Source organism: Mustela lutreola, chromosome 1 (assembly GCF_030435805.1).
Source record: "Mustela lutreola isolate mMusLut2 chromosome 1, mMusLut2.pri, whole genome shotgun sequence".
Taxonomy (NCBI): domain Eukaryota; kingdom Metazoa; phylum Chordata; class Mammalia; order Carnivora; family Mustelidae; genus Mustela; species Mustela lutreola.
The window spans coordinates 248,493,232-248,507,983 of record NC_081290.1 but is presented as its reverse complement, the minus strand read 5'-3'; the positions used below and the strand labels follow the sequence as shown (position 1 = coordinate 248,507,983).

The window sequence follows — 14,752 nt, the reverse complement described above, 5'->3', positions numbered from 1 at the left end:
TGCAGTGTCATGTGTAAAAGTCATTTCTAGGAGTTTTGGATCACTTAAGTCATCAGTCCCGTTAGGAGAAGATGAGTGAAAGGTATATGAAAACTCTCTATACTGCCTCCAACACTTCTTTACATCAAAAATTATGTCAAGGGGTGCCTGGGTGGCTCAGTGGGTTAAAGTCTCTGTCTTCAGCTTGGGTCATGATCCCAGGGTCCTGGGATGGAGCCCCGCAGTAGGCTCTCTGCTCAGCAGGGAGCCTGCTTCCTCGTCTCTGCCTCTCTGCCTCTCTGCCTCCTTGTAGATCTCTGTCTGTCAAATAAATAAATAAAATCTTTAAAAAAAAAATTATGTCAAAAATGTTTTAAAATTAGGTCTTCAAAGTCTTTGTTTTTTTTTTTTAATTCTTGGAACATAAAAATAAAAATGTAAGTCTGTGCTTTACTGCAAGATTTAAATGGAATTTAGCTAGTAAAAAGATAGTAAGTGTCACGTGATCATTAGAAGACAGTTACTAATTTAATCGACTCTCCAACCTCATTAGGCATGTTTTCCTTAGCAATATTCTATTTATTGTACAATTTCTGAAGTCTAAAGCTGTCTGATAAGTCCTGTTTTATAGTGGGTTTCATTGTTTACTTGTTTTAAACCAGGAAAATCTCTTTTTTGAGCCACATAAAAGAGGACTCATGAAAACACCTCTGAAGGAATCCACGGCAGCAAATACAGTGTTGACAGAGATCCAGCCTGACTTTGGCCCTTTGACCACACCCACCAAGCCCAAGGAAATCTCCCAGGGAGAACCGTGGACACCAACAGCAAACCTGAAAATGCTCATCAGTGCCGTGAGCCCCGAGATCCGAAACAGAGATCAGAAGAGGGGGTTGTTTGACAGCAGGAATGGATTACCTGAGACCAAAGATTGTTTACATGTAGGTTTGCAGAAGACTGGGTGGACACTGGTGGGCGTGTGTGTGTGTGTATGTGAGAGAGAGAAAGCATTGCCACCTACAGATTGTTATTCGCCTGCTTCCAAGCATGGGAAAGGTTGGACTCCATCAAATATATAACACCAGGAATTCTGAAGCCTTTGACTTATTTTCAGTTTAATCTTCCTTTTTAGATCTGCCAAGCAGTTTCATACTGGTTCCCACCTGTTTCCCCCCAATTCTGCCGCTGTCAAAGTTAAGCATGTTAGCCCTCGAGTGCAGAGGACCCTAATAAACCTGTCAACTTGATTTCCGGCTCTGACGTTATTTACCTCTTCTTTTGCAGGAACACTTATCCGGAGATGAATATGAGAAATCCCAGCCGAGTCGAAAAGAGAAAAGTTTAGGATTGCTGTGTCATAAGTTCTTAGCACGCTATCCTAACTATCCCAACCCCGCTGTGAATAACGACATCTGTCTTGACGAAGTTGCCGAGGAACTGAGTAAGTACACAGAGGGTTCAGGGAGAGGGTTAGTAAATAAAGTGACTCCGTGGACTTGCTCCCTCGGACCCACGCTCATCTAGCCAGTGTGTGTAATGACACAGTCGTGCCATGTGGAGATGATAAATCCCCAAAGCCCTATTAATTTAAGAAGGAACGCAGAGAGTTTCCAATTTCAGCTAGTCTTCAAACAGAAGGACAAAATGACAATGGAGATTTGCTTCTGATTGCATTTCAAAAGCTCAGAAGCTGTAAAGGAAGGCAACATTGTTTTAGGAGTTGTTTCATAAACAGCTACAACTTTGAACCTCTGTGTCTGTTCTCTCCTCAAAGAGCTGGGCTGAGGAATGGGATTTTCATGGTTTCAGATGGGCACGCGCTTCTGTGAACAGAAGCTGGGCTTTAGCGCGCCCTGCCACTCAGTTATGTGTTCGTGTCTGGCAAAAGTTAACTGTGTTTCTCCTGCTCCTTGACTCCTTTCTTCAGATACTTGAATCTAGTGACAGCTACAAAGGGGTCTGTGGCCAACTGGGGATATCTCTGGAGTCATGAAAATATCACAATCTGAACCTGAAGAGAGGATGCAGGATATTTTAACGTAGCACCATCACTTCCTCAAAGGAATTTTATTCTTCAGATACATGTTTATAAATATCAACTTGATTTCCCATTTTAAGAATATGCCTTTCAGATTCATCTATTCGCATATCCTTAATTAGAGCTACGTAGGCTGTACCTTTAATCTAGCGGGTAGCTGTTGACCCCCTACTGTGAGCCAGGCAACGGTTGTTAAAGCTTGGGATGCCATCCATGAATGGCAGGAATAAAGTCTTCCCTCCTGTGGAACCTACTTCCCAGTGGGGCCTAATAGATAAGTATGCAAGGGACAGACAATAAGGAGAGACGATGACAGGTATTATACAAGGCACATAGTAAGCAAGTAAGAATGATGCCTGTTGGAAGGTAATACATGCTGTGGGAAAAATAAAAGGTAGAACAGGGCAAAGGGGAACCAGGAGTGCTGGGAGAGTGCTTTGCAACATTAAGTGAAGTGGTCAGGTCAGACCTCCTTGAGAAGACGACATCTAAGCAAGAACTTGAAAGAACGGGGAGGGGCCTGGAGTGGGGAGGGCTTCAGGAATGGCAGTTCCAGGCAGAAGGAATAGCTCATTCCAAAGGCCTTCAGACAAGGGCATATCTGGCTGTTTCCAGGAACAGCAAGAAATCTCGGTGCTTTGTGCCTATCATATGACAGCTCTGTGTGTGTGTGTGTGTGTGCGCGCGCGCACGCGTGCGCACGTGTGCACATTCACATGCTTTGACAAATAATATTAAAAAAACAGGTAATGTGTGGAATTTCGATCTTAAAGATTTATTTTTGTCACTTACTGGCTCTATATCTTGGGGTGAGCTACTTAGCCAGCCTGAGTTACTGTTTCCTCCTCCGGAAACTGAATAATAATACCGGCCTCACCAGTTGACCATAGACATTTCCTCTGGCTGCATGGCCCATAGTGGGCCCTCAATGAATGCTTCCTCTCTAAGTCATATTCTTGGTACCCTGTGAGATCAGAAACATGTCTTCCTCGTCCTCACAGTCTTTGTCAAGTGTAATTAAATTCCCTCATCCAGACCCACTGATCAACAGACAATGGGAGAAAAAGTTATTTTGTTCTATCCACATTACAAAGTCTGATCCTAGGGGCGCCTGGGTGGCTCAGTGGGTTAAAGCCTCTGCCTTCGGCTCAGGTCATGATCTCAGGGTCCTGAGATCAAGCCCCGCATCGGGCTCTCTGCTCGGCAGGGAGCCTGCCTCCCCCTCTCTCTCTGCCTGCTTCTCTGCCTACTTGTGATTTCTGTCTGTCAAATAAATAAATTTAAAAAAAGAAAAAAAAAAAACAAAGTCTGATCCTAGTACGTATAATTGCCCATTCTTTGCAGATGTCGAGCGGCGACGCATTTACGATATTGTGAATGTCCTAGAGAGTTTACACATGGTGAGCCGCCTGGCCAAAAACAGGTACACTTGGCACGGGCGACATAATCTCAACAAAACCCTTGGGACTCTGAAAAGTGTCGGGGAGGAGAACAAGTATGCTGAGCAGATCATGATGATGAAAAAGAAAGAATATGAACAAGAGTTCGATTTTAGTAAGACTTACAGTATAGAGGATCATATCATCAAATCAAACGCGGGCCAGAACGGACACCCAGACATGTGTTTCGTCGAACTCCCTGGAGTGGAGTTTCGGGCAGGTAAGGGATGGTTGGAGACGCCGGGCCGCACTGCACTTCTCAAAGGCCTAGAGGCAAACGTTTCTTCTAGAATACTGTTCTAACACTGCTGTGGTGGCTATGGCTGCATTTTTTTTTTTTCAGTGTTCCAAGATCCATTGTTTATGCACCACACCCAGTGCTCCATGCAATTCGTGCCCACCACCAGGCTCACCCATCCCCTCACCCCCTCCAAAACCCTCAGTTTGTTTCTCAGAGTCCACAGTCTCTCATGGTTCGTCTCCCCCACTCCGATGTTCCCCAATTCATAAGATGTTAAAATGCAGCAGTTGTCAACTGTCTGATCAGGTTGTGGTATTTTTAGCCTTGTTACTTGAGAAATTACTTGTCCCTTCATGAATTTTAATTCTCTAATCCTCCTCCTCCTTCTCCAAAGCTTCTGTAAACAGCCGCAAAGACAAGTCTTTAAGAGTGATGAGCCAGAAATTTGTGATGCTGTTTTTGGTGTCAACGCCTCAGATAGTCAGCCTAGAAATTGCTGCGAAGATTTTAATTGGGGAAGACCACGTGGAGGACCTGGATAGAAGCAAGTTTAAAAGTAAGTGTCATGAGCGCCGTGGACTTTTGGGCCACTTCGTAAACCATAAAATCTTACCTATGAACCGACTGCCAAATACATTTGCTATACTGACATCATCTCTAATTACACTTTTGTGCCTTCACTTCATCCCAGAAACCATGATTATACTGTCTTTCGCTAACTTGTAGGCTTCAAAGATATGTATATAAGTACTCTTTATATGTCTGGCACTCTAGCTTATAAACAGTTCCTTAAAAGTTAACTCCTTGGGTGCTGTAACTTTGTCCCCACTTTGCACATGCGGACTCTGTGTTGCCCAAAGTCTAAATGAGCCAGTAAAATGTAAAGTGGGTCCAGACCCAGGTCTCTGCTCTCGGATGTAAGCGTGTAAATAACTCTCCTAAAATCGTTCCCTAGAAGTGACCTATCTGCAGCGCCCTTGGTTTGCCATTTTGAAAGAATGGTTTTAGTTAGATCTGCTCAGAGCAGGAAAAAGGCTTGGACAGGTTTCTGACGCTGAGCTCTGCCCACCCGGCAGGGACAGGCTTTGCAGGAGCCTCTAGGAAGAGAAGCATGTGGAAAGTGGGGCTCAGCAGAGGGCGCCTGGGTGGCTCAGTGGAAGAAGGCCTCTGCCTTTGGCTCAGGTCATGACCCCAGGGTCCTGGGATCGAGCCTCTCCCTGCTGAGCAGAGAGCCTGCTTCCCTTCCCCTTTCTCTGCCTGCCTCTCTGCCTATTTGTGAACTGTCTGTCAAATAAATAAAATCTTAAAAGAAAAAAAAAAGAGAGAAGACCTTTCTTTTAAAAAAGGCTCAGCAGATGGGAAGAGCCTGTTGCGTGCCCACCTTTCCTGGGACCACATCCAGGCAGGACATGAGGCTAGCCTAAACGGGGCGCATAGTGAGGAGTGCCCAAGAGCTCAGACTCCTTTCCCATCCCTGTAAAGCTGCACTAGTCCCGCGAGATTATAGTCAGACATTCCCAGCTTGATAGTGTCTCTATAAAGACAAAATTAAATCAAGGGTAAAGGCAATAATACCAGCAATTGGCTTGGGAGATGTGCAATTTCAGAAAACAGTCCCCGTATTACTGATGGGCCGCCTGCTTTTTCTGACTCACCAGGCTGCTTTCAGCTCTCCATTTCACTGGTTAGTCACGGCATCAGAAACCATTCTGGGAACTGCAAATGTGTCATTTGCCAAATCGCCAGGGAATTCAGAACCTTCTGGCCTGAAGAAGGAGCCCAATTTGTGATTTTGTACTATCAAGCCAGAAGTAGAGACAGAATTCTCATAACAAAACTTTTTAAGATGCATTATGTAAGATTTGTAGATTTCACAAATCTCTGCTTTGCATATAATATAAAGACAGTATAAAAATTTACAAATTTTATGGGTATAGAATCTCCCATGCTTATGATGCTAAATAAATCTCATTGTTATAAACTGTCACAAGCATAAAAACAGTACATTTATCATCGGTGCTTTATCTATTCATAAAACTCTTCTGAATCCTCATTAGAAGATGCCCAGCAATGGAAAATTTTTATTAAAAAATTTGTAACGTAGCTCCCAATAGAAGGATCTCATGAAGGTTTTTTGCAACTGTTGTCATTTCAAAATTCAGTACCTACAGCAGCTGAAGTCTTTTCCATATTTAAAACTATTTTTTGTTTGAATTAAAGCAGTAGCACCAGAATAACTTAAAAGAGTCACATTTTCCTCTGTCTGTCGTTGATGGCTAGGATAGCTCTCTGAATATACATGAAGTCCTTATGAAGCAAAGTCCTTTGATCTTTCATTATTCCATTAAGTGGTATATATACCTTTTATTTTCCAGCAAAAATTAGGAGGTTGTATGATATAGCTAATGTTCTCAGTAGCCTGAATCTTATCAAGAAAGTTCATGTTACAGAAGAAAGAGGCCGAAAACCAGCTTTTAAATGGACAGGCCCAGAAATCAGTCCGAGTCCCAGTGGTACGTATTTGCTTCCCTTTACTCCTTGCTTCGTTGTTCTGAATTAAGGCACATTGGGAGATATTCTCTCTTCCCCTCCCTGCCTACCTTCCCACATGGAAAGAACGTATATAAGTTGTTGGAAAGACAAAGATGGTGCCACTAGGGAAAGTTTGGCTATGGGCTCCATCAGCAACCTGCAGTGTAAAACACCACCTGCCAAGAGGCAGAATCTGTGTGTCTAAAAGAGCCTGCACACACTGAGAATATGAAATGAATTCATTCCAGTATTAATATTCTAGTCTCCATCTTGACTCCGGGGCTCTGACATTTTACATTCCACCAAGGATCCCACGCCGAAATGTTTAAAGTGACAAGAACACAGGCCATGGAGGCAGAGGGGAGCTTAGCCACTTATTAGTTCTGTGGCCTTGAGCAAGTTGTATCTCCAAGGCTGTTCCCTCGCCTGCAAAATGGGAAGAGTAGTGGTACCTTTGCAGTGTTACCACAATTCTGAATATGCATTGACTCTTGAACAGAACAGCGTTTAGGAGCTCCGTCAAAATATGCATATGACTTTGACTCCCCCCAAACGTAACTACTAATAACCTATCACTGACCAGAAGACTTAGCAATAACATAAAGTCGCTTAGCAAATACTTTGTATGTTATATGTATCATGTACCATATTCTTACAATGAAGTAAGGTAGAAAACAGAAAATGTTACTAAGAAAATCATAAGGAAAAGAAAACACATTTATAATACCTCACTATAAAAAATCCACGTAGTCATTGCCGTTCAAGAGTCTACTGTAATCTCCTCAGAGAGAGGTCCCTTGGTGCAGGGATTCAGAGTGTCGGTTCAGGGGCCAGACTGATGGGTTCATATCCCAGGTCCATGTTCACCTGAGAGACCAAGGTCACAGTGTGTTAATATCTCTGAGATGGGGATGCATTTCCTAAGAAGTTGTTGAGAATGTCTTACTCCATTTAGGCTGCTATAATCAAATGCCATAGACGATGGGGGCTTATAAACAACAGAAGTTTATTTCTCAAGTTCTGGAGTTTGGCAAGTCCGAGATCATGGCACCAACAAATTCATTGTCTTGCCAGAGCCTGCTTTCTAGACTGCTTTTTGTCATAACCTCACAAAGGTAGAAGGGACTAGAGAGCACTGTGGGGCCTCTTTCATAAGAGCTCTAATCCTATTCAAGAGGGCTCCACCCTCCTGACCCAAGCACCTCCCAAAGGCCCCACCTCCTAACAGCATCCCATGGAGGGTTGGGATTTCAGCCTGTGAACTTGAGGGGCCCAAATAGTCCATCCATCACCGTGAGGGTTGCCATATTTTATCGGGTTAGGACTCCACAGATTAGAAGATGCCCAGTTTGGAGTGTGTATCTGTAAGAAAGAGAAACCATAGTGCTTACACTAGCACATCACTGGTTGGCTATAAGACGCAAGGGATTTCAGCGATGTTAACGTGTGAAATCTTACCTCAGAATTCGGTTAAAATTAGATTAACAGGGTTTTGTGCCCAAAGACTTTCAGATAGCATCTGGCCCAGGCCCAGTGCTCTGTTACTGTTGACACTTACATTCCTAAAATCGATCTCAACTACACTTGGGCTTCAGCACCCACAAGGAACCCAAGCCGGCTGGGTTTTGACCCCCTGCCTTCTCTCTTTCAGGCCGTGGCCCCGTATTTCCTCTCCCCTGCTCCGATCTGGAAGCAAAGCGTCCTTCGAAAGACAACTGTGCTAAAAACCTCTTCTCCACACGTGGGAAACCGAACTTCACTCGACACCCATCTCTTATCAAACTGGTAAAGAGCATAGAAAGTGACCGGAGGAAGATAAATTCTGCTCCCAGCAGCCCCATCAAGACCAACAAAGGTATATTTTCAGGCGCTGCTCAGAAGAATTCCTTTTTATCGCTTCTTCAGCTGACTTGATCCCTACGGTACTTGTTAGAGAACCGTTTCAATACCCTTAGACCCGGACCCACTTGAAGCCTAACCCATGTCTGAATGAAAGGGTAAAAAGTAATTGGTGGGTTTTATTGTTGCATTGCTATGTGATTTGTGGGGGAGGTGCGTGTGCTCTGTTCCTTTGGCTTCAGTCATGTTTCATCTGTGTGAGCATTCATTGTTTTTCCTTGACCAGTGTCCCCCCCCCAACCCCCTTTCTGTTTCACCAGCTGAGAGTTCTCGGGACCTGGCGCCCTTCCCAAGTAAAATGGCTCAGCTCGCGGCTATTTGCAAAATGCAGTTAGAAGAGCAGTCAAGGTAGGTTAGTAATACTTTTTAGTGGCAGGATGAATTATTTCTACATTGCATCATTAGGATTACTTATTTTATGTACGGATACGCGCCAGCCTTGGAAACCGGGAAGATAATCTTTTCCATGACTCTTAGGCAGTCATTACAGACACTATCTGCTGGTTTCATAAGCGCACGGTTTCAATGTGGGCCAGTCTAAAGCGATAGAACATTTTAGAGAAAATGTGTTTCCATTGTCTCATGCCTTGAAATCTTGTCCCTTAGTGAACCCAGAAAGAAAGTGAAGGTACAGCTGGCAAGATCCGGGCAGTGCAAACCCGTGGCCCCCCTGGACACCCCAGCAAGTGCTGAGCTGGACCTGACGGCACCATCCCTCATCCAGCCCCTGGGGGTGGTCCCCCTCCTCCCCAGCCCGCTGTCGCCGGCGGTGCCAGTGATCCTACCTCAGGCCCCTTCGGGCCCATCCTATGCCATCTACCTGCAGCCTGCCCACGCCCAGACTGTGACACCACCCCAAGGCCTGAGCCCCACCCCATCTTGTAAAGCCACAAAATCAAAAGACGCCGCAGATGCCACCACTGAGAAGGCATCCAGTGACGCCACCAAGTCCGAGGCCTCCACGAGGCCTGGAAGCTTGCTGCCGGTGCCGGAGAGATCAGGTGCCAAGAACCGAGACAAGGAGCCTGCTGGAGAAAGAGGCTCCAAGAGGGCAAGCCTGCTCGAGGACAGTGGTTCCAAAAAGAAATTTAAAGAGGACCTAAAAGGACTTGAAAATGTCTCCGCAGTAAGTACAGCCTTGACCTGTATGAAGCTTTGGGAAGTCCACAGTTGATCAGAGGATAATGCAGCAGCTCGTGAAATTTACCAGAGCAAAGGGCAGTTTCTCAGAAGACAAGAAACCGTTCCTTAGCATCCCATAATCCAAACAAAGCCCCAGACAGCTAATCCCCTGACTGGGATGACGGCAGGGACATTTTTAACCTTTGGAGGAAGGGATTATTTGCTCTCTTTTTAAAGCACCACGGGTGGTTGTCCTTAAGTCCATTTCTCTGTCACATACGGGAATGCAGACACCTGTCATGAAAGTCTTAAGTAATTTACAAACAGACGTAACCCCAAATGAATGGATGGATGCATAGGGTTCTTGTAACTCCTGCTCTCTGAGTCACTACCTAATGTTCGCTTGATGTCGTGTACCTGGCATCAGTCGCCTGGATGAGAAATTGTTCCCTCTGTTTTTACTTTCCCCCTAAAATTTAACCCTAGATTTCTGTTTTGTATAATAGAAAGGTCAGGCTTATCCTGGCAGATTATTGGTATATTGGCTGCATTGGCTTGTAGGGATTGTGATGTTCCAGATCATTTTTCTTCCTAGGTGGAGTTAAGTTCAGGAAGAAATTAACATTTATCAGTTGCATACCAGAAGTATTAGGCAGTTTTATATACATTATCTCATTTTTCTCCATCAGGACAATTATATATGGAGGACATTATCACCAAACAAACACCACTAACCATGGAGGCTGAAGTTAGTCTCCCATTTTGTCCCTGCTATTAACAAGCTATTTTACTTCTCTGCACTTGTTTTTCCACATCTATCAAGAATTTATTCCCCCAGTTCTTCTTGATCATCTCCTGGGTATAAAGCTCTGTGCTCTGGATCCGCTCAAACCCAGCACCTGCCCTTGATGACTGTTGCTTTTGAATTCTTGCCCCAGGGCCCCATTACAGTTTTTGTGAGGTTAAGTGCATTTATTACATGATAATATACAAAAAGGGGCTTGTGATCCCTTTAAGGCACCGTATAAGCTGAAGTGTATTATCTGTAACTGTTGTTATTAAAGTGGCTTTAGAGTTTATAAAATCTTCCCGGAGGATGGCCTCCTGGTAACCATTCAAAACATCTTTCAAAACATTCAAAACGTTATCTTAGCATAGCATCATTTTGCATTTAATATACATGCTAAGGGGGAAATCACCAGTCTTTGGCTTGATTCTATTTTCTGGGAGGTCCATAATCTCTTTGGGCCAATGGATATGATTTAATAATGGTCTCCTGTTGCTTACATCGTGATTTAGGATTAGGATTTTCAGGAGATAGATTTTTCCATGTCCCTCTGCTTCTTTTCTCGTCTCTATGACTTCGTTTGGACCACTTCTCTTTAGTATGGACTGAGCTGAACAGAGAAGAAGAGAGATTCATGTGCCAATTCATTCATCAAACATTACTGAGAACCTACACTTCCCACGGGTAATAGACAAATGAGAGAAGGCAGTCCACAATGTGTACACTTCCCCCGGGTAGTACATAAATGAGAGAAGGCGGTATACAATGTGTACACAAATGAACACAGATACATAAGGTAGTGCTTTTTTACTGCTTTTTTAGTGCTTTTTTACTGCTTTACATAAGCAGTAAAAATGAAACAGGCTGACGGAACAGGAAGGATGGGATAAGTCCTAATGTAGGACTAGATGAGAAACATGCAAGCGGAAACATACCAAATTCATTCATCCGGCTAATTAGTACTTATGATTAAAACAAAAAACAAAAACAGAAAGGAATCGGCATTTTAGGTTAAAAGATTTTGTGAAGAATGTAGTTTGTAGGAAATGGAAAAATAATTATTATCAGGGTACTATAGGTTTTGCCGAAGATTTGAAACAATTAAACCAGCAACCAGAGTAACTTGTACCATGAGAGAGTATGATTAATGGTTAGCAAAGAGCAGCTCTTTGTAAAATGCCTAAATCCACCCATTAAGTTTCTGTTCCTGTAGCTTTCAAGGAACCCAACAGCAAAGCTAGGGAAGCAGCACCAAACCTTTAAGAAACGAAATAAAGAAAGAAATAACCGTGTCATGGAACAGTGTGAGCATTGAGGATTCTGAATTCACTGTTTCCCAAGGAAAAGATGGGACCTACTAACAGCTAAATCAAAGCTTAGACTGTTGTTTGGACAATGGTGAGAAGAAAGATCTGGAGGAAGATAAAAGGAGGGCCCCCAGGTTACAAGAGCTGCTTTTAGCTTTTGCCAGGCCTGCTCGTGGTAAGGCGGAAACGGACTTTTCAGGCAGCTCAGCCACCCGTGCAGGCTCTCTGGTGAAACGCAGAGACCAAGCAGGCTTGGTGAGCGATTCACCCACCCAACGCTGGCCATTTCTGTTGCAAATAGAACTTTACTGCTTGAAGCATTTGCTCCATGGCATTGGGTCCACGATATGAATCAATCAGTTCTCTTTCTGATCTCCAGTTTTTGAACTCTGGTGCCCTGACCTTTAGTTTGTATGTTAAGAACATTACCACTGGAAGCTAAAGCACTAGGGGGAAAAAAAATGCATAGTTGTATAATTACTTAGTTCTCAATGAAGGGTCAGCAAACTTTCTGGAAAGGACCAGATAATAAGTATTTTTGGCTTTGTGGGCCGTATGGTCTCTGTGCTGACTATTAACTCTGCCATTGTCAGAATAGAAGCAAGCAGCTATAGACAGAACATAAATGAATGGGCATGGCTGGGTTCCAATGCAATTTCATTCACCCAGCTAGCCTGGAGGCCGCATTTTGGCCTGTGATTTGGCAACCCCTTTCTTTTTTTTTTTTTTTAATTTTTTTTTTTTTTAAAGATTTTATTTATTTATTTGACAGAAAGAAATCACAAGTAGATGGAGAGGCAGGCAGAGAGAGAGAGAGAGAGGAAAGCAGGCTCCCTGCCGAGCAGAGAGCCCAATGCGGGACTCGATTCCAGGACCCTGAGATCATGACCCGAGCCGAAGGCAGTGGCTTAACCCACTGAGCCACCCAGGCGCCCTGGCAACCCCTTTCTTAAAGGGGTTTTCACCATTTCTTAAAATGTTTCCCTTGAATACCAATACTACCAAAAATTTAGCTGCCAAATCGCCCAGGAAATGCTACATGCTGGATGCCCCCTGGAGATTTACAATGCGTGCCATCATCAAAGCCCCTGAGAAATTCTCTAATAAAGACAGCATTTTCCTTTGTTTGATTCAGCATTCCCAAGACCTGTTCCACCATGACTCGGGCCAACTTGCATCCCATGGAACCAGAGTTCCTCAGAACACTCGGAACACTTTGGGAAATGACCATCCTAACATGATTTAAGAACAATCCTATAATATGACAGGGCCTTTATGGTGTCCAACTGCATTAAACATGGTTCTGACAGCACCACATCATACCAAAAATTCTCCTGGGGGGACTTGGGATGTCCATGTGAGGGGGGTGTGTTGGGCAAATTCTACCCTTAAGCAGGCTCACTTCTGGCTTTAGGACACTTCCTAAGACCACCACATCTAGGAAACCAATAGCTTATGATATTCAGGACAAGTGTTAGATGAGGAGAGAGGGCTATTGTCTTCTGCTAGCCCTATGGCTGGCCCACCCATAGCCCATACTGTTGGATGCACTGATAAACCACCACAGAGGGATACAGCACAGGCACATAGCCATTGTCCTTCCACATTTGTGTGTAAAATAAATCCTTCCTTGTTTTCTAGACCCTGTTCCCATCGGGATACCTAATCCCTCTCACCCAGTGCTCATCCCTGGGGGCAGAGTCCATTCTATCCAGTAAAGAAAACTCAAGTACACTGTCCCCAAACCACAGGATCTACAGCTCCCCAATCACAGGTGAGTGTACCTAAAACACTATTCAAATGTGGGTCAGGCTCAAGTTCACGTAAGCCTTGTAAGCTTCCAGGACAAATGCCTGTGCTTTTAAGATATCTTCCCCCACTTTTCTTTCCAGGTGTTATTCCAGTGACATCATCCGAACTCACTGCTGTTAATTTTCCCTCTTTCCATGTAACACCTCTGAAGCTAATGGTCTCACCAACTTCTGTGGCAGCCGTCCCTGTTGGGAACAGCCCGGCTCTCACTTCGAGCCACCCCGTTCCCGTCCAGAACCCAAGCTCAGCCATTGTAAACTTCACCTTGCAGCACCTGGGACTCCTCTCCCCCAGTGTGCAGGTGTCTGCCAGCCCAGGAGCTGTTCCCGTGTCTCCAAGAATAGAGGCTGTTAGTGTCATATCAGATAATGCAGGCACTCAGCAAGGAAGGGCCTCCAGGTACGACTCTCCTGTCCCAGGCCAGAACCAACCAAATGGACAATCAGTTGCTGTGATGGGGACACAACAGGTGAGAGCATTTCCATTTAATGGGCTTTTTTCCCTCCTTGGGTTATTAAGGCCCAAATATCAGTATCATGGAAGACTCGCGTTTGCTTCTCTTCCCTGGAGAGGGAAAGGATAGGAGGAGGAGGGGGAAACTGAAGGCCTAACTGCCTTCCAAACCCTGGAGAAGTACCAAGGAGTCCACAGTCCTCCCGGCCAATTGCAGAAGATGCCAGCTTCCTTTTCTGTGCCCTGCCCTTCCAGTTCCGGCCTCCGAGGCTAGTAGGCCGTACCTATCTGTGCAGACTTGACATCTTTTTCCTATTCTCTCTTTCTGATCAGCCTGTTCCCGTCACACCCAAAGGGTCACAGTCAGTGGCCGAAAGTTTCTTCCGGACCCCAGGTGGACCAGGGAAGCCGACCGGCCCATCCTGTGTGGATTTCGATGGTGCTAATAAAACCTCCGTAGGAACTCTGTTTGTCCCACAGCGAAAACTGGAAGTCTCCACGGAGGATGTCCACTAATTTACAGACTGGACTCCATTTAATTTTCTTAAAGAGTTGTTCAATAGAGAAGATGTGATCAGACTTATTTGGAGAATATATTCTCTGAAAATACTGTAAATATGTTGGGGGTTTACTTAATTTCAAAGCAGACACTTGTTTTCCTACTTATATACATACACACACACACACACACACACACATATTTGTACTAAGTTAATTTCAGCCGTCATTCCGACCGGATAAAAGCAACATGTTTTTAGTATATGTGCTGCCGAAGCGAGCACTAAAAGCAAAATGTTGAACTAAGGTGTATTAACTTCCAGAGGAAAGGATTCATCGTCTCAGTTGTGCCTATACTATTATGCAATGTAACCTTATTCAAGTTTACTTTCCTTTGAGTGACTACGTGACCTGCGCAATGCACCATTCTCCTCACCTTTGCACAATGAAAACGCTGTGATGTATAATGTTGTATTTTTAAATGGGAGGCTATAGCTATATTTTTTGTAATTCCTTTAAACTGTTTCTTGTTGCCATGTGTCCTTTTGTAAAGTTTGCAAGAATCCTCAATCAAGTCTATGGAAAAATTATTTATAAACATATTTTTAATCATAAGTTGTTCAAATTAAAACTTCTCTAAAATGT

The 14,752-nt window shown here is 44.1% G+C and overlaps 1 protein-coding gene across 3 annotated transcripts in view; it reads left to right on the top strand.

Moving 5' to 3' along the window:
• The window catches only part of E2F8 (E2F transcription factor 8), a 17,730-nt gene extending 2,978 nt beyond the window's left edge, over nt 1–14,752 (top strand). For all 3 annotated transcript variants that reach the window (XM_059138095.1, XM_059138113.1, XM_059138103.1), the window contains 11 exons: nt 642–920; nt 1,264–1,420; nt 3,362–3,676; nt 4,092–4,253; nt 6,073–6,210; nt 7,881–8,084; nt 8,389–8,476; nt 8,735–9,254; nt 12,986–13,118; nt 13,237–13,625; nt 13,943–14,752. In XM_059138095.1, the coding sequence (XP_058994078.1) occupies nt 642–920; nt 1,264–1,420; nt 3,362–3,676; nt 4,092–4,253; nt 6,073–6,210; nt 7,881–8,084; nt 8,389–8,476; nt 8,735–9,254; nt 12,986–13,118; nt 13,237–13,625; nt 13,943–14,125 (2,568 nt within the window). In that variant the 3' untranslated portion in view covers nt 14,126–14,752. The remainder of the gene's footprint in view (nt 1–641; nt 921–1,263; nt 1,421–3,361; nt 3,677–4,091; nt 4,254–6,072; nt 6,211–7,880; nt 8,085–8,388; nt 8,477–8,734; nt 9,255–12,985; nt 13,119–13,236; nt 13,626–13,942) is intronic.